Genomic DNA, 19930 nt, shown 5'->3' on the forward strand with positions numbered 1-19930 from the left:
TCTTCCTCTTAAAGATCCATTTGTTCTGAATGGCCTTGCGGCCCTCAGGTAGTACCTCCAAAGTCCACACTTTGTTCTCATACATGGATCCTATCTCGGACTTCATGGCTTCCAGCCATTTGTTGGAATCTAGGCCCACCATTGCTTCTTCATAATTCGCAGGTTCATTGTTGTCTAACAACATGATTGATAAGACGAGATTACCGTACCACTTTGGAGCAGCACGTGGTCTCCTCGACCTGCGTGGTTCGACAGAAACTTGAACTGGAGTTTCATGATCATCATCATTAACTTCCTCCTCAACCGGCGTCGCAATGACAGAGGTTTCCCCTTGCCATGCGCCACCATCCAGAGGGATGAGAGGTTCGACAACCTCGTCAAGTTCTATCTTCCTCCCACTCAATTCTCTCGAGAGAAACTCCTTCTCGAGAAAAGCTCCGTTTTTAGCAACAAACACTTTGCCCTCGGATTTGAGATAGAAGGTGTACCCAACTGTCTCTTTTGGGTAACCTATGAAGACGCACTTTTCCGCTTTGGGTTCCAGCTTTTCAGGCTGAAGCTTTTTGACATAAGCATCACATCCCCAAACTTTAAGAAACGACAACTTTGGCCTTTTGCCATACCACAGTTCGTATGGTGTCGTCTCAACGGATTTTGATGGTGCCCTATTTAAAGTGAATGCAACTGTTTCTAATGCATAGCCCCAAAATGATAACGGCAAATCAGTAAGAGACATCATAGATCGCACCATCTCTAATAGAGTACGATTACGACGTTCGGACACACCATTACGCTGTGGTGTTCCAGGCGGTGTTAACTGTGAAACAATTCCACATTGTCTTAAGTGAGCACCAAACTCGAAACTCAGATATTCACCCCCACGATCAGACCGTAGGAACTTGATCTTCTTGTTACGATGATTTTCCACTTCACTCTGAAATTGCTTGAACTTTTCAAATGTTTCAGACTTGTGCTTCATCAAGTAGACATAACCATATCTACTTAAATCGTGAGTGAAGGTGAGAAAATAACGATATCCGCCGCGTGCCTCCAAGCTCATCGGACAACACACATCGGTATGTATGATTTCCAACAAGTCACTTGCACGCTCAATTGTTCCAGAGAACGGAGTCTTAGTCATCTTGCCCATGAGGCATGGTTCGCATGTGTCAAGTGAATCAAAGTCAAGTGACTCCAAAAGTCCATCAGCATGGAGTTTCTTCATGCGCTTTACACCAATATGACCTAAGCGACAGTGCCACAAAAATATGGCGCTATCATTGTTAACTCTAACTCTTTTGGTCTCAATGTTATGTATATGCGTATCGCTATCAAGATTCAATATGAACAATCCTCTCACATTCGGTGCATGACCATAAAAGATGTTACTCATAGAAATAGAACAACCATTATTCTCTGACTTAAAAGAGTAACCGTCTCGCAATAAACAAGATCCAGATATAATGTTCATGCTCAACGCAGGCACTAAATAACAATGATTTAAGTTCATCACTAATCCTGACGGTAACTGAAGTGACACTGTGCCGACGGCGATTGCATCAACCTTGGAACCATTTCCTACGCGCATCGTCACTTCATCTTTCGCCAGCCTTCGCCTATTCCGCAGTTCCTGTTTCGAGTTGCAAATATGAGCAACAGAACCGGTATCGAATACCCAGGCACTACTACGAGAGCCGGTTAAGTACACATCAATAACGTGTATATCAAATATACCTGATTTTTCTTTGCCCGCCTTCTTATCCGCCAGATACTTGGGGCAATTGTGCTTCCAGTGACCCATACCCTTGCAATAGTAACACTCCGTTTCCGGCTTAGGTCCAGCTTTGGGTTTCTTCGTCGGATTGGCAACAGGCTTGCCGCTCTTCTTCGAATTGCCCTTCTTGCCTTTGCCGTTTCTCTTGAAACTAGTGGTCTTATTCACCATCAACACTTGATGCTCTTTACGGAGTTCAGACTCTGCGACTTTCAGCATCGCAAACAACTCGCCGGGAGACTTGTTCATCCCTTGCATGTTGTAGTTCAACACAAAGCCTTTATAGCTTGGCGGCAGTGATTGAAGGATTCTGTCAGTGATAGCTTCTTGCGGGAGTTCAATCCCCAGCTCAGCTAGACGGTTTGAGTACCCAGACATTTTGAGCACATGTTCACTGACAGATGAGTTTTCCTCCATCTTGCAAGCATAGAATTTATCGGAGGTCTCATACCTCTCGATCCGGGCGTTCTTCTGAAAGATAAACTCCAACTCCTGGAACATCTCAAATGCTCCATGACGCTCAAAGCGACGTTGAAGTCCCGGTTCTAAGCCATACAAGACTGCACATTGAACTATTGAGTTGTCCTCCTTACGCGCTAACCAAGCGTTCTTAACATCCTGATCAGCCGTAGCGGGTGGTTCATCTCCTAACGCAGCATTAAGGACATAATCCTTCTTCCCAGCTTGTAAGATTAGCTTAAGATTACGAGCCCAGTCTACAAAGTTGCTTCCATCATCTTTCAACTTAGCTTTCTCTAGGAACGTATTAAAATTCAGGATGACTGTCGCGTGAGCCATGATCTACAACACAAATATATTCAAAGTGGACTTAGACTATGTTCAAGATAATTAGAGTTTAACTTAATCAAATTATTCGCTAAACTCCCACTCAAAAAGTACATCTCTCTAGTCATTTGAGTGGTTCATGATCCACTTACACTAGCTCAAGTCCGATCATCACGTGAGTTGAGTATAGTTTCAGTGGTAAGCATCCCTATGCTAATCATATCATCTATATGATTCATGATCGACCTTTCGGTCTCATGTGTTCCGAGGCCATGTCTGCACATGCTAGGCTCGTCAAGCTTAACCCGAGTGTTCCGCGTGCGCAACTGTTTTGCACCCGTTGTATGTGAACGTTGAGTCTATCACACCCGATCATCACGTGGTGTCTCGAAACGACGAACTGTAGCAACGGTGCACAGTCGGGGAGAACACAATTTCGTCTTGAAATTTTAGTGAGAGATCACCTCATAATGCTACCGTCGTTCTAAGCAAAATAAGGTGCATAAAAGGATTAACATCACATGCAATTCATAAGTGACATGATATGGCCATCATCACGTGCTTCTTGATCTCCATCACCAAAGCACCGGCACGATCTTCTTGTCACCGGCGCCACGCCATGATCTCCATCAACGTGTTGCCATCGGGGCTGTCGTGCTACTCATGCTATTACTACTAAAGCTACATCCTAGCAAAATAGTAAACGCATCTGCAAGCACAAACGTTAGTATAAAGACAACCCTATGGATCCTGCCGATTGCCGTACCATCGACGTGCAAGTCGATATTTCTATTACAACATGATCATCTCATACATCCAATATATCACATCACATCGTTGGCCATATCACATCACAAGCATACCCTGCAAAAACAAGTTAGACGTCCTCTAATTTTGTTGTTGCATGTTTTACGTGGTGACCATGGGTATCTAGTAGGATCGCATCTTACTTACGCAAACACCACAACGGAGATATATGAGTTTCTATTTAACCTCATCCAAGGACCTCCTCGGTCAAATCCGATTCAACTAAAGTTGGAGAAACCGACACTTGCCAGTCATCTTTGAGCAACGGGGTTACTCGTAACGATGAAACCAGTCTCTCGTAAGCGTACGAGTAATGTCGGTCCAAGCCGCTTCAATCCAACAATACCGCGGAATCAAGAAAAGACTAAGGAGGGCAGCAAAACGCACGTCACCGCCCACAAAAACTTTTGTGTTCTACTCGAGAAGACATCTACGCATGAACCAAGCTCATGATGCCACTGTTGGAGAACGTCGCATGGGAAACAAAAATTTCCCTACGTGCACGAAGACCTATCATGGTGATGTCCATCTACGAGAGGGGATGAGTGATCTACGTACCCTTGTAGATCATACAGCAGAAGCGTTAGTGAACGCGGTTGATGTAGTGGAACGTCCTCACGTCCCTCGATCCGCCCCGCGAACAATCCCGCGATCAGTCCCACGATCTAGTACCGAACGGACGGCACCTCCGCGTTCAGAACACGTATAGCTCGACATGATCTCGGCCTTCTTGATCCAGCAAGAGAGACGGAGAGGTAGAAGAGTTCTCCGGCAGCGTGACGGCGCTCCGGAGGTTGGTGATGACCTTGTCTCAGCAGGGCTCCGCCCGAGCTCCGCAGAAACGCGATCTAGAGGAAAAACCGTGGAGGTATGTGGTCGGGCTGCCGTGGAAAAATCGTCTCAAACCAGCCCTAAAACCTCCGTATATATAGGTGGGAGGGAGGGGACCTTGCCTTGGGGCTCAAGGAGCCCCAAGGGGGTCGGCCGAGTCCAAGGGGGGAGGACTCCCCCCCCCCAAACCGAGTTGGACTTGGTTTGGTGGGAGGGAGTCCTTCCCTTCCTTCCCACCTCCTCTTTTTTTTCTTTTCTCTTTATTTCTTCTTCTTGGCGCATAGGGCCCTTTTGGGCTGTCCCACCAGCCCACTAAGGGCTGGTGTGCCATCCTCAAGGCCTATGGGCTTCCCCGGGGTGGGTTGCCCCCCCCCCCCCCGGTGAACTCCCGGAACCCATTCGTCATTCCCGGTAACTCCGAAAACCTTCCGGTAATCAAATGAGGTCATCCTATATATCAATCTTCGTTTCCGGACCATTCCGGAAACCCTCTTGACGTCCGTGATCTCGTCCGTGATCTCATCGGGACGTCCGTGATCTCGAACCTTAAGTGTGCAGACCCTGCGGGTTCGAGAACTATGTAGACATGACCCGAGAGACTCCTCGGTCAATATCCAATAGCGGAACCTGGATGCCCATATTGGATCCTACATATTCTACGAAGATCTTATCGTTTGAACCTCAGTGCCAAGGATTCATATAATCCCGTATGTCATTCCCTTTGTCCTTCGGTATGTTACTTGCCCGAGATTCGATCGTCAGTATCCGTATACCTATTTCAATCTCGTTTACCGGTAAGTCTCTTTACTCGTTCCGTAATACAAGATCCCGCAACTTACACTAAGTTACATTGCTTGCAAGGCTTGTGTGTGATGTTGTATTACCGAGTGGGCCCCGAGATACCTCTCCGTCACACGGAGTGACAAATCCCAGTCTCGATCCATACTAACTCAACTAACACCTTCAGAGATACCTGTAGAGCATCTTTATAGTCACCCAGTTACGTTGCGATGTTTGATACACACAAAGCATTCCTCCGGTGTCAGTGAGTTATATGATCTCATGGTCATAGGAATAAATACTTGACACGCAGAAAACAGTAGCAACAAAATGACACGATCAACATGCTACGTCTATTAGTTTGGGTCTAGTCCATCACGTGATTCTCCTAATGACGTGATCCAGTTATCAAGCAACAACACCTTGTTCATAATCAGAAGACACTGACTATCTTTGATCAACTGGCTAGCCAACTAGAGGCTTGCTAGGGACGGTGTTTTGTCTATATATCCACACATGTAAATGAGTCTTCATTCAATACAATTATAGCATGGATAATAAACGATTATCTTGACACAGGAATTATAATAATAACTATATTTATTATTGCCTCTAGGGCATAATTCCAACACTTTGATCAACGAACTAGTCAACTAGAGGCTCACTAGGGACAGTGTGTTGTCTATGTATCCACACATGTATTTGAGTTTCCAATAAATACAAATCTAGCATGGATAATAAATATTATTATGAACAAGGAAATATAATAATAAATAATTTATTATTGCCTCTAGGGCATATTTCCAACATCTCAGTCATGTTCATATGATTCTCGAACCCGTAGGGTCCACACGCTTAATGTTCGATGAAAATATAGTATTATTGGGTTATGTATGTTGGTCACCAAATGTTGTTAGGAGTTTCGGATGAGATTCCGGACGTCACGAGGAGCTCCGGAATGGTCCGGTGGTAATATATATATATATGGGATGTCATATTTTGGCTACCGAAAACTTTCAGTTTTTTCGTAATTGTACCGGGAAGCTTCTAGAAGGTTTCGAAAACTTTTGGAGGAATTTGGAATTCTACCAAGGTTCCACCATGTCCCAAGGGTTTGCATGGTTTGAGGGGAGGCTCCCTAGCCTTATTGGGCCCGACACACAAGTCCCTCAAGGCCCATGCTGTTGGGAAAGGTGGAAAGTCCACCTTTGTATGGAAGGGAAGGAGGAGGACTAGGATTCCACCTCCCCCCTTGACTGTGCCCTAGGGCTTGGAAGGGATGTTCTCCATGCCCCTCCACCTATATATAGAGGGGAGGGGCACCCCAGGAGGACACACCAAGTCCTTGGGCCGCTCTCTCTCCCTAGATCATTTTCTCGCCCCCTTCGCGGTTTCGGTAGCCCTCAGCGTAGCCCTACCGGGATAGCTCCACCACCATCTCCACCATGTCGTCGTGCTCGTTGATAACCCATCTACTGCTCCACCCTCGCTCGCTGGATCGAGGAGGCGGAGACGTCGTCGAGCCGCACGTGTGCTGAACGCGGAGGTATCGTCCGTTCGGCGCTGGATCGCGATTGGATCGTGAAGAGTACGACTACACCAACCGCGTTATATACGCTTCCGTTTAGCGATCTACAATGGTATGTAGTACAGTCCCCCTCTCGTAGCTATGCATCTGCATGGATATATCTTGCATGTGCATATAATTTTTTTTGTTTCCCATGCAACGTTCCCCAACACATCAATGCAGTCAAGTCTTATCAGAATGTCCAAAAGAGGACAAAAATTATATTTGAATTGGCAGTAACGGCGGATATCAAATCGATTTCACATTTTAAAATGGCATTCTCTGTCACAAAAACAAAATTTTGGTTTGTAGCCCTACTAATCTTAGACGGGAGCTGATAGAGGCTTTCCATAAGTCTGAACTAGGGGGCAGTCTAGTGAAAATGCAACTTATCAGAGATTACACGTGTTGTTCCATTGTGTAGGGATGAAACAAGATGTAATTGCATATGTCTGTGATTGTCATATGTGCAAATTAAACATCCAGAGCATGCCCCTTACCCTAGATTGTTCCAGACACTTCTAATTCCTAACATTTCTTGGTGCCATATAAGCATGCAATTTGTGGAAGTGATGCATCTATCTGAACATAAGGACTTGATTTTATAGTAGTGGTGGATAGATTCATCAGTATGCTCATTTCATCTGTATGAAACACCGACTTAAGGACTTGATTTTAGTAGTGGTGGATAGATTCATCAGTATGCTCATTTCAGTGCTTAAGGACAATCTCCTAAAGTACATGCCAGGATGAAGCAGCTTGATGACAAAAAGAGAATTCCTAGAGAATTTCCAATGGGGACAATGGTCAACCCATAATTATCATGTATGTGCAACCATACGTGCCATGTGTAATTAACTACTCCATTTGTTTCGTAATATAAGAGTGTTTTGACATTACATTAGTGTAAAATATGCTTTTATATTACGAGACTAAGGGAGTAGTTGCCATGTGTGGTCCAACCATAGTTGTCATGTATAGTCAATCATAGTTATCATATGTAATTAACTAATTGTCACATATGCCCAACACTAGTTGTTATCTATCATCGTACGAGCGTTGTGTGGGTGAAGAGCAACTCACCCACGCGACGTGGACTCGGTGATGTCTCTGTGTGTGTGAGGACTGGTTCATCCATACGACGCAGTTGGCAACTACACGTTGCGGATCGTGTGGGCGAACGCTCTAACCCCCACATAACACACTACGCCTCGTGACACTTCAATTTCGTGTGGGCAATATGGAAGCAACGTAACGCTAGAGTGTTCGACAGGACGGCACAACAGGTGGATCCCGCTCAGCTCAAGATGATGATCATCGGCTAGATCGATGAGTGGAGGACGGCTAGAGCTGAGAGTCTAGATAGATTAGCGAGAGAGTAGGCTTCAATTTCTCATCGGTGTGGGTGTTGATATTTGACCAAGCTCTTGTTCACAAGGTGCTTGGTTCTTTTGTAATTATTGTTGTTTCCTTTTATAAAAATATGATACGTCATTAACATATATTTTTTTTAAATCGTTAAAAATTATCAAGATTTATGCAAAACAGAACAGAAAAAGATTAAAACATGTGAACGAAGTATAGAGATGGGACACTTGTGGAAATTATCATTTAAAAAAAAAAGGCTTTCAGACCCCCAAACAGCGTCGTGCCTGCTGTGCACAGCTAACCGGTGCTTCGAAAACGCGGGCGGCCTGCCTAGGCCTAGGGCTCGATTTTGAATCCGACTCCAGATCGAGGTCGCTCTCGTGGTATTTCCACGCCCAATCGCGTCGATCGATCGGCCCGTCACCCACCATCTCCCCTCCCTCCGTCGATCCCCTGCTTCAATCGCCCTCGCCTCCACCGCGTGCGCATCTCCTCTCCAGCAACCCAAGTTGTTCGTCCGTCGGGCTAGCGCGATGGCCGCCCGCAAGCGGCCTGCCGCCGTCCTCGATGCCGGCCACTTCACAACGACGACGAAGACTCAACATCAAAGATCGCCGCCGTGCTGCAAGAGGAGCCGCACCGAGATCAGGAGCGCCGCGGAGTACGAGGAGGAGACCTGCCTCGGAGAGGGCGGCTTCGGCTGCGTCCTCCTGGCGCGCCACCGCGACACCTGCAAGATCGTCGCCATCAAGTACCTCAACTGGCCGGACGGGTCCCAGCAGCCCCCCGCCGCCGCCGAGCTTCTGCGGGAGGGCCGATTCCTCGAGGCCTGCGACGGGAACCCGTACGTCGTCGGCTTCGAGGGCCTGGTGCGCGACCCGGCCAATGGCGCCTTCGGCCTCGTCATGGAGTACATCGGCGCACCGAGCCTCCACAAGTTCCTGCGGAACAGGCGCGGTGGCCCGCCGCTCCCGGAGTCCACGGTGCGCGCCATTATGTGGAAGCTCCTCACCGGTGCCAGCAAGATGCACGACCGCCACGTCGTCCACCGCGACATCAAGCCCGGCAACATCCTCGTTGGCCAAGACTGCGAACTCGTCAAAATCTGCGACTTTGGGCTGGCGATCTCCATGTCCGAGCTGCCGCCGTACGCCCAGGCCGGCACGCCGTTCTACGTGGCGCCCGAGATGCTCCTGGGGAAGAGGGACTACGACGCGCTCGTGGACACGTGGTCTCTGGGGTGCGTCATGGCCGAGATGCTCACCGGCAAGACGCTGTTCCTCGGCGACGATGACGATGACGATGACGATGACGACGCGACAGCCAGTGAGATCATCCAGCTCTGGAGCATCTTCCGCTTGCTCGGGACGCCGGACGAGAGGACGTGGCCGGGGTTTACGTCCCTGCCGTTCACCGTCAAGGCGCTACGACTGCTACTGCCGGGGCACAAGCACAGCCGGCTGCGGGATTTGTTCCCTGAAGAGAAGCTGTCCGAGGAAGGATTCCAGGTGTTGCAAGGGCTCCTCACGTGCAACCCCGACAAGCGACTGACGGCAGCCACCGCGCTGAAGCGCCCATGGTTCGCTGCTCCTCGTTCAGCTGCAAAGGTCGACAATTTGTCGTTTCCGAAAAAGAAGGCGCCAAGGATCAAGTTCATCCCGCCGGCCATGCCAGAGAAGAATCTCCTCAAAATTCCACTTGCCGTGTGGAACGCAGCTCAACGAGTCTAATTAAACTATCCAGATGTAACTGTGCTTGGATGAGCCATCAAGTAGAACTTGATCGCCCATTACTGTTGTGTTGGCCTGCTTTTCTGAATGGTACTGTATGTGTCATTGTGCAAACACACATTCAGAGAATCAGAGCTGTGTAAATTGTGATGTAGTGTTGAGAGATCCATTAGAGTGCTGGCATGATAACATGTTCTTTATCGATTTCATGAATTGAATTACAGACTTATAATGCACGATTTGTGTGTTTTTGTTCAAAATCTTGAATTGATGATACGCAAAGTTCTATTGTTGGACGAGCTACCTGGTACCCTTTATCATGTCCGCCGTTTCGCCTCGCGATCTGTGCAGCCAGGAGGTCACGGGCGGAGCCTCAGTCTGAGCTAGCGTCATTAGCAGGCGTTGCCACTGCCATGCATGCCTATGTGAAATGCATAGTAGCTATATATTCTGCTACATGGGTCTACTTTTCTGTCACATCTGTGTACAAGCATCTTTTAAGAGGTAATAGCACTTGGATCCTAGAACTTGCACATAATGTGATGGTTTGATCCTAAAACTAGCAAAGTGCATCTATTTCATGCTAGAACTTGCTCCTCTTGTGCACTTTTAGTCCACAGCCAATCACAGCGCGCCAAGTGGACAGAGTGGGGGCAGCCTTGGTTGTTTTGCAAAGTAGTCCTTCCCTTTGTCAGTTATTAATGAACACCCAGACCGTTTCAAATAGCACCTGAATTAATTAAAGCCCGGCTCCTGTCTGTGCTTACTTACCCCGAGTGGCCTCACACTCCCGTCGGTGCCCCTCTCACACTCTCGTCGCTGCCCCTCTTTTTTTCTCCCCTCTGTTCTTCTCCCCAAGAAGGTCCGCGCGAGCACCAATGGTATCCTGGAGCGAGGGATCATACTCCTCCTCCTCGGACAGCGACATCAGCAGCCCGGTTAGCTCATGTGCTTCTCCTCCTCCTTCATTTAGGGTTTGGACATTGGGGATTTCCTCACCAGATTCCATTTTAGGCTCCTCCAAGCATTTTATGCGTGGAATGGACAGGCCTAGCTAGAGATCTAAGTGCTAGATGTGAACATCAAGCCATTTGTGAGAAATATGTTGCCTTTCAGTCAGTGGATAGTGACAGAAGGTTGTTAGGTTGTGCACAAAAGGTTAGTGGACTATCAGATCTACAGAAATTTTCTATACTCTGCTTGTTCAAAACTTGTTTATGTAGCTGAGATGTACAGCTTGTGCACATAATGTTTTCATGTAACCTTGTTCATAATGAATCAGGTTTTATCTATCTTAGCAATGTGCAAAAGATGTTATTCCTATATATGGTTTCAGATAGCAAAATGTCAGATAACAGAATGTTAATTATTCAGATAGTGAATCAGGTTTTTTGTCTTAGTAACAGAATGTTTATTTATGTTAGTAATAGTCAGAATGTTTAATTCATATAAGTTAGAGAAAGATCTTTCAGATAAGTTATTCAGATAATTTAGATAATGTTTAAGCCACCTTATTCAAATAACTGAAATGTCTTTCTTTTTTGTATTTTGTAGGAATGACCTAAATGTGGATATGTGGAGTGGGTTGACCCAGAGTGGCCTCCTCAGTTGAAGACTACACTGGGTAGGCTGTGGGACATGTATGAAGATGAGAACAAGACTAGGCTTTCTGATGATCTTGCAAATGCAGAAGGAATTTTTAAGGTGCTGAAAGAGAAGGAGAAGATGGAAAAAGATCTAAGGTTTTTCAAGCTTGATTTCGCTAAGATGGTAGCTGACAAAGAGCAAGCATTGGCTCAGCTAGGAAACACACAGATTGCTCTTAGTGACCTAAAGGAAGAGTTAGAGAAGAAGAAGATTTCAGACAAATCTGCCACAAATATTCATCAGGTATTTAGGGCTAAGGCAGAGAAAGAGCTTGAGCTGATTAAGCAAGTGCTTGAGCTCATGAACCAGGAGAGGGAAAAACAATGAAAGAGAGGGATGAGGTAATGCAAGAGATGGACAAAGTGATGTAAGAGAGGGATGAGTTGAAGAAAGAGAAAAAGAAATTAGAGTACATGATTGGTGACCTATTCAAGCATAAGGAAGAGACAAAATCAAAGATAAGGAAGGTCAGGGAGATATTAGATGAATTTGAGTGATGAATGGATGTATTATTTGTTGAGACCTTAGTAATGTTGGCTTATTTGGTGAACCTATATCATGTAACTGTGTTATTTGCTGAATTCTTATGCTTTATGTTTATCCAGAAGAATGATTTGTTATTTGCAATGAACTTAATTTGTTTTTACTTAACTACACATGCTGCCATATAGTCACTTTGCTTATCAGTGGACCACATTGCTTATAAGTGGACCACATTGCTACTTATAATTGGACCACAAGAAGAAGCAATGTATACACATGCAGAATGAAACAAGAGTAGCCATGCATTGCTACTTATATCAATAGAAATAACCAGAGGATCCTCATAACATAACCTTAACAGTGAGTCCAAAAGATTTCTAACTTATATGCTGTCATATATAGCATCATACCTAAACTAGAGATCACCCAATATTTGTAACTTATGTGCTTTCAGATATATGAGCACACCTAACCTACAGATCACTGAATATTTCTAACTTATATGCTATCATATAACAGCATACCTAACAGTAACTCCTGCATCTTCTTCACTTTTGCATCTTCTTCACTCCTGCATCTTCTTCATCTTCTTCAGACGCTCGGAGCGGCGCACTTTGACAGGGATGGGCCTCTTCTTCCTGTCTGACAGTAACTCGTCGTCATCCTGAACTTCGTCCTTGACAGTGAGAGCAGCTTCTTGAACATCCGGCAGCTTCTCGACATCAATAGGGATATCTTTGTCCCCCTCGACTGCGGCGACGACTGACCCGATCATCTCCACCTCTGCCTCTTCCTCATCATCAGAGAGGAGGACGAAGGCGTCAGAAGACTCGTCGTCGGAATCGTTTGACGGCGCCAATAGGATAGAGGGATGCAGGCGGTCCCAGTACCTATTGTTGATTGGCGCTGGCATAGCAATGACGACGTCGGCGACGTGCTCTGCCCTCGAAGCAACACGCTCATTATCCGGCACCGGCGGCGTGGTGGATGAGCGGTACATCCACCAGCGGGCCCGCTGGCGGGGGTCGTTGGAGTTCGTCACCTCCCGCATTGCCCAGAGGAGGACGGTAGCGGCAGGGATGCTCTCGCCGCCGGGGAATGCACGGAGCTTCTCAGCCTCCGTCATGACCTTCACAAGGCCGCGGACATGGTTCCTCATCATCTGCACAGATGGGAACCAGCGCGCGATCTCCCCATACTGTTGACGTAGCTGCACGTGGTTGCCGGCGAGATCTTCGATTGCCTTCTGCCAGCCAAGACTCTGCTCTCCATGGCGACGGCGGCAATGGCTGGCGGTGGGTTCGGTGGTGGATAGGATAGAGTAACGACGAGTGGTAACGGGGATTGGGCTGTGTTAGCGGTGGTAATAAATACAACAGGGCGATAGTGCTAGTGGGGACATATCACTACTCCTATTCTACTACAACATAAGGCAGTAGCCTAACAAATCACTACTCCTATTCTACTGGCATTGCACTCTATCTTGCAAACTACAGGTCCTGGGTTCAAGCCCCAGGCAAAACACTTTTTTCTATTTTTTCATTCTCTTTCTTTCTATTTTTTCCCACATAGTAGGGCTTGCAAAACACTTTTTTCATTCAAGCTTTTTTTCATAGTTTTATTTTTGCATTCTCTTTGTTTCTATTTTTTTCCCACATAGTAGGGCTTGCAAAACACTTTTTCCCACATAGTAGGGCTTGCAAAACACTTTTTTCATTCAAGCTTGATTTTCATAGTTTTATTTTTGCATTCTAATTTTGCTCAACACACTAGGAGCATCATTGCAACTTTTTCTTAACAACCTAGGACCATCATTCCAACTTTTTTACCCACAGTAACATGTTTAGTGGTTACATCATAAGTAGGGCTTCCAAAAGGCATTTCTTAAATCCATTATGTTACACCATAGTAGGGCTTGCAAAAGATGACACATACAACTTCCATCAAATCAAACAGTTGGAGGCACCATATCTTCAAGAAGAGCATTAAGATCAGGGATGCTGCTATCCTCTCTAAAGAGGAGCCAGTATGCCCCGGTTCCCCTTCCAGTTGTTGTTCCTGATGAAAATGCTCCCCTTCCTCTGCTTCCTGTTGGATTAACTGGGCATGCAACAGCTCCTCTTGCCCTGCCTGCACCTGCACCAGCTCCTCTTGCTCTACATCCATTTGCACCAGCTCCTCTTGCTCTACCTCCACCTGCACCAGCTCCTCTTGCTCTACCTCCACCTCCACCAGCTCCTCTTGCTCTACCTCCACCTCCACCTGCACCAGCTCCTCTTGCCCTTCTCCTTGCTCTTGCAGAAGATTGAGATGTTTGACCTATCTCAATTGTTGTGGTAGCCCTGGTCAGCCTTGCAGCACTCATTTCTGTAGTGACCCTAGGCTGGGGTATTGCAGCCCCAGCAGAAGCAACAAAAGCTGATTGCTATGGTAGTGGACCATGAAACCTATTAGGAGGCCTTCTAGCAATCTCCCTATGAGCCATGTTGTAGACCATACTTGTTGGTGATTCAATTGGATCCAAAAGAGGATCTGCCTGGTTGGGGTAGATGTTCTGCAAATATGAAGTACAGTTAAATGTTCAGTTTCAGTGTAATATGAGGTGCAAGTTAAATGTTCAGTTTAAGTTCAATATACCTGTAGGAATGATGGGTCATCATAAGTTTCATCAACCACCTCCACTCCCTCTTCAATGAGAGCTTCTTTTCATTTGTAGTGCCCCTTCCTGTTATGATCTGCTCTGCCACAAATTGAGCAGTGCATTGAAACACCCTTCCTGTTCAACACCTTTACACCATGTTTAATCTTCTCCTCTGGTGTCTTCTTCCTGTTCTTCTTGGGCCTTCCCAACTGTTTAGTAAACACTGGTGGATGCACTTTGTAAGCATTCTGTATTTGCCAATCCTTTGGGTCTGCAAGAGGGAAAAGAGTGTATCCATATGCCTTCAGATATGTTTGAACTGTATAGCAATCATGAACCATTGTCTCTGGGTCAATCCTCTCCTCTCTGCAACAAGCTATGGAATGTCCACATGGTACCCCAGACAACAACCATCTCATGCATTCACATGTGTGCTTGCTAAGGTCCACTGTGTAGCTAGAGTTACCAGACTGAACTTTGAAGATTTGTTGGCCAGCTTCTGATACATGGCATTTTGCAGCAAACTCGGTGTTTTTCTCTAATTTCTTCCTTATCTTTGGGCATATTCTATGCCCTGTCCACTTTTCTATACCTTCCCTTTGTTTACTAACTATCCTATGCATGATCTTGTAGAAGATATATTCAAGCATACTAAGAACTGCCATCTCTCTCCCATCCAGGATGTAGCTGTTAAACACTTCAGAGTTATTGTTCAACAGAATATCACATTTGGGAAATGTACTGAAAAATGACTTGCACCAGGTCTTTGCCTCAAGTCTTTCAGTCCAATGGAAGGCACCTGGGCAGTGATCATCCATTTTCTGGCAGTTCTCTCTCCACTTAACCTTGTTTGGTGATCTTGCAATGGCCCACAAATCTTGCTTCAGTACCTCTCCTTTGTGCTTCTCATTAAAATTTTGATAAATATGCCTCACACAAAACCTGTGTTCTGAATCTGGCCAAACTTTGTGCACTGCATTGATTAATCCTTTCTGTTTATCACTCATTACTGTGAAAGGAGCAGTGTTGGTGATGTTCAGATCATCTCTTAAAGTTGTCAGGAACCACTCCCAAGAACCAGTGCATTCTACTTCCACCCATCCCATTGCAATGGGGAAAATGCAGTCATTTGGATCAATTCCAACAGCACTAAGAAGAACTCCTTTGAATCTTGTTTTCATGTGACAACCATCAATAAATAGAATGGGTCTACAACCTTTTAGCCACCCTCTCTTACATGCATCATATGACTAGTACAATGTTTTCAAACATTTCCTGCCCAATGGAAATTTTTTATCTTTCACCAGTGTAGTTGTCAGAAGAAATGTAGAGCCAGGGTTTTTTCTCCTTAACTCATGGCCATAATCCCATAGCCTACTAAACTATTCTTCCTCATCACCATGGATTTTCTTAAGTGCTTGTATTCTAGCCCTAGCTAACTTCCATCTGTTAGGAGTAACATTAAACTCCTTAGTTATTTTCCTTGCAAATGTTCCAAGTGACATCTTCTGGTCATCTCCGAATTCTTGAATGAATGTCATGCACAGGAATGTAGCTGTCAAATCCTTTAACTTCCATTTCTTTTGACACAAATGCAATGGATTCAATGCCTTGATCACAAATCCTCCAGTCCTGTTATCATTGCCAGCCTTGACAATCCATGGGCACCCTGGCTGACAAATTGCCTCTAACCTTATCCTGTCATTGTTCACCTTCCTAATCTGCACTCTGTTTCTTATTGCATATGCAGTTAAAGCTTTTCTCATCTCAACCACATCAGCAAATACCATACCCACAGTAAAAACAGGGCATTTCATGTCCACCTTTGCATTGAATGCTATGAACTTGTACTTAAGTTGTTCTTGTTGTTCAATGAAGAGGTTCAGATCTTCATCTTCAAGTAAATAGTCAGGCTCAACATCTTCCACATTTGGCTCAGCTTCTTCATCAACATCATAGTCAATGTTGTCTTCATATAGATCATCATCTCCATCATGAATGTCATAATCACTATCATTCATATCTGATTCTTCCAACAACACAACATCAGTCAGCAAAGGATGGGCAGCATCATTCATCAAGTTTGAGTCTGCAAAAGCATCAGTCAACAAGTTTTGCTCTGCACCTACATCATTCAGCAAGTTTGGTTCTGCACCAGCATCTAACAGTAAGTTTGGCTCTGCACGAGCTTCAGTCAGTAAGTTTGGCTCTGCACCAGCATCAGACAGTAAGTTTGGCTCTGCAACTTCACTAAGCACATGTGTGTGTACAACATCAGTAACAAGATTTGTAGCATCATTAAGCAAATTGTCTGCTTCTGTGCTAGCTTCTGCAACCTCTGAAATTGGATTATCAACATTCAAACAAATGATGGTGCCTGAATTGCTTGCATCAACAGAATAGTTGGCCACTCTAACAGGGCTTTCAAATGATGGCTCCTTCAATATCAAATCTTGCCTGAAATTACTGATGAAATCTGAATGCTCAACCATTATTACAAGAACTTTATTATTAGCACTAGCTCTGATCACTTGCTGCAGATCCTCATCACCTGTAATTCTCACCAGGCCATCACATATTTTCTTGTTAGGCAAGCACCGGTAGATGATGTGGTGATTCTTAGGATATCCCAACCAGTTTAGGTGCTCTTCTAGTAATGCATAACTGAAGTTGCCATTATCTAAATAGTCCAGCACCTCCACAGAAGAGTTGTAACACACAAGTTCACTTACTGCTCCTAGGAAAATGCCACCATGCTCAATTTCCAGTGTGAAAAAAGGAGTGCGAACACTTTTTCCCATTAATGAATCACACACTGCATCCAAACATGGCAAAATTCACTTAAAACTAGAGCTCCCTGCCTAAATACACTAACCTAAATGAAACACACAACAACATATGTTACACAACAACACAACAACTCTTCTTCTCACCAGATCTAACAAAAAATGAAACACACAACAACACAAGAACAGCTGCCTGCCTTAATACCCTAACCTAAATCCATAATCAGATGTACAACATATGTTACACAACAACTCTTCTTCTCACCAGAGAATAGCATGAATCAGATGTACAACAACATATGTTATACTAAGCTAAGCATGAATCAGCAGCACCAACAACAGCAAACCAAAGAGAGAGGAGGAGATAACGAGGGAGAAGAGACCTACCGTAATCTTGGGGGTACACAGAGTGCGGCCGGACGAGGTGTGTTGATGCAGGCGGTTCCCGGCCGCCGAAGAACTCCGGCGACGCCATGACCCGAAGATAAGCTGCCGCGCACGAGGAAGCAGAGGGAAAGAACAAAGAGGAAAAGGGGGCGCACGAGGGAGAAGAACGAAAGAACAGAGAGGAAGCACCGGCCACATGAGGGAGAAAGAGACACTACTCCCGTCATTCCAACAGTAGTTACTAGGTTTATTAAATACAGGTGTTTCTCAGATAGCAACAACACACTAATAACTGACAAAGGGAAGGGCTACTTTGCAAAACAACCAACACTGCCCCCACTCTGTCCACTTGGCGCGTTGTGATTGGCTGTGGACTAAAAGTGCACAAGAGGAGCAAGTTCTAGGATGAAATAGGTGCACTTTGCTAGTTTTAGGATCAAACCATCACATTGTGTGCAAGTTCTAGGATCCGCAGTGCTATTATCTCATCTTTTAACCACTCTTCACCTCCTGGCCAATGTATGCTGGTAGTCAGGAGGTGGACTGCACCACGCACAAGAGCTTGTGCATCTGTCACATCCAATTAATCATGTCAGACCTTATTTGTTATGGAGAAGCGGTTGTTAAACAAGATAGATAGACGAGGACTCCTATTAAATCTTTAGTTTAAACTCTTTCTATTATCTCGCGATGTATTTGGACGTATCCTAGCGATAGTTCACAACTTGTAAGCCAAGTTAATTCTCCTGTATAATGAGATGCGTCCTAGACGAGGGGTTTAACGCTTCGAACCAAATTCTACATGATAATCAGAGCATCTCTTTCTTAGATCAAAGGAGATCGCATCTAGCTATCGAGAGTTCATGTCGTTCGTCGCGTCCATGCTAGCCACCGCGCCCAATACGCTCGCCATGGCTTCCTCCTCCACCTTTGCGCCCTCCAACAACACCTTCACCATGACTCTCAGTTCCCCACCATCAGAGAAGCTCACGAGGAGCAACTTCCTGCTATGAAAGGCCATCGTGCTGCCCCAGATAAAGGGCGCACAGATGGAACACTACCTCGACGCGAAGAGTCCGGTTCCGCCGGCCACGCTCACCATCACCAAGGACGGGAAGGAGGAGCAGATCGTCAATTATGCTCGCTCCCTCTGGTTCGCACAACAGCAGAAACTCCAGGGGTACCTCATGGGATCCCTCTCCCGCGAGATACTCGCACATGTCGTGATGCTTCAGACACCGGTCGAGGTATAGAGTGCAATTCATGCTGTCTTTGCTGCACAAACTACTGCTCAATCCATCAACACGAGGATTGCTCTCCATAATCTGCAGAAAGGTAATCTAACTATGTAAGAATATCTTGCAAAAATTAAGGCTCTCATAGATGAGATCGCCTATGCTGGTCCTCCGCTCAGCGATGCGGATATCACCTCCCACATCCTCGCCGGCCTCGACATCGACTACAACCCCGTGGTATCGGCGCTTGCTGCACAGATCGGGCCAGTCACAGTTCAGGAGTTGTATAGTCAGCTTCTAAGCTTCGATGCTCGTCTCGGCCTGCTCCAAGGTATGAACATCCGTCGGTCTTCTGCCAATACTGCATCTCGGGGACGTGGCCGTGGACGTGGACAGAGTCGCGGCAACAACAACGATGGACAAGGACGCGACAACTACCAGGGCCAAGGTGGGCGCTCTGGTAGTAGCGCTGGCGGCAGTGGGCACTACATCAACAACAACACTCATGGTGACTCCAACAGCCGCCGAACCAGGTGCCAACTCTGCAAGAAGCAGGGTCTTGAGGTACTCGACTGCTGGCATCGTTTTGATGAGGATTATGTTCCCTATGCAAGACATGCTGCTGCAGCCATCCGGGAACAAGGAGGTGGCGATGGTGATACAGTCTAGTATGCAGACTCTGGTGCTACAGATCATGTTACGAACGAGCTAGAAAAGCTTGCTCTTCGGGAGAAGTACATCGGCAATGATCAGATGCACACATCAAGTGGTGGAGGTATGGTAATTTGTCATACTAGTTCAGTCTGGTATGCAGACTCTGGTGCTACAGACCATGTTACGAACGAGCTAGAAAATCTTGCTCTTCCGGAGAAGTGCATCGGCAATGATGAGATTCACACATAAAGTGGTGGAGGTATGGAAATTTTTCATATTGCTCAAGCTTCTATTAATTCCCCTAATTTTAAACGTGATCTAGTATTGAAAGATGGCCTTCATGTTCCAGAAGCTGATAAAAACTTAGCTTCCGTGTCTCATCTAACCTATGACAATAATGTTTTCTTTGAGACACACTCCGCCTATTTTCTTATCAAGGATCGGGCAACGAGGG

General features: G+C 45.8%; 1 protein-coding gene and 1 non-coding gene across 2 annotated transcripts; both read left to right on the top strand.

Annotated features, from left to right (window-relative positions):
- Window positions 1–8188: 8188 nt before the first annotated feature.
- Window positions 8189–9727, top strand: LOC123446869 (putative cyclin-dependent kinase F-2). The gene has a single exon (XM_045123408.1). The coding sequence runs from the start codon at window positions 8447–8449 to the stop codon at window positions 9641–9643; it is 1197 nt and encodes a 398-aa protein (XP_044979343.1). The 5' UTR covers window positions 8189–8446; the 3' UTR covers window positions 9644–9727.
- A 9266-nt stretch (window positions 9728–18993) lies between these two features.
- LOC123451576 lies at window positions 18994–19132 on the top strand. The gene has a single exon (XR_006632416.1). It is a non-coding gene; the product is annotated as a small nucleolar RNA Z247 (small nucleolar RNA).
- Window positions 19133–19930: the final 798 nt, after the last annotated feature.

This window comes from Hordeum vulgare, chromosome 4H (assembly GCF_904849725.1).
Source record: "Hordeum vulgare subsp. vulgare chromosome 4H, MorexV3_pseudomolecules_assembly, whole genome shotgun sequence".
In the NCBI taxonomy this organism is placed as follows: Eukaryota; Viridiplantae; Streptophyta; class Magnoliopsida; order Poales; family Poaceae; genus Hordeum; species Hordeum vulgare.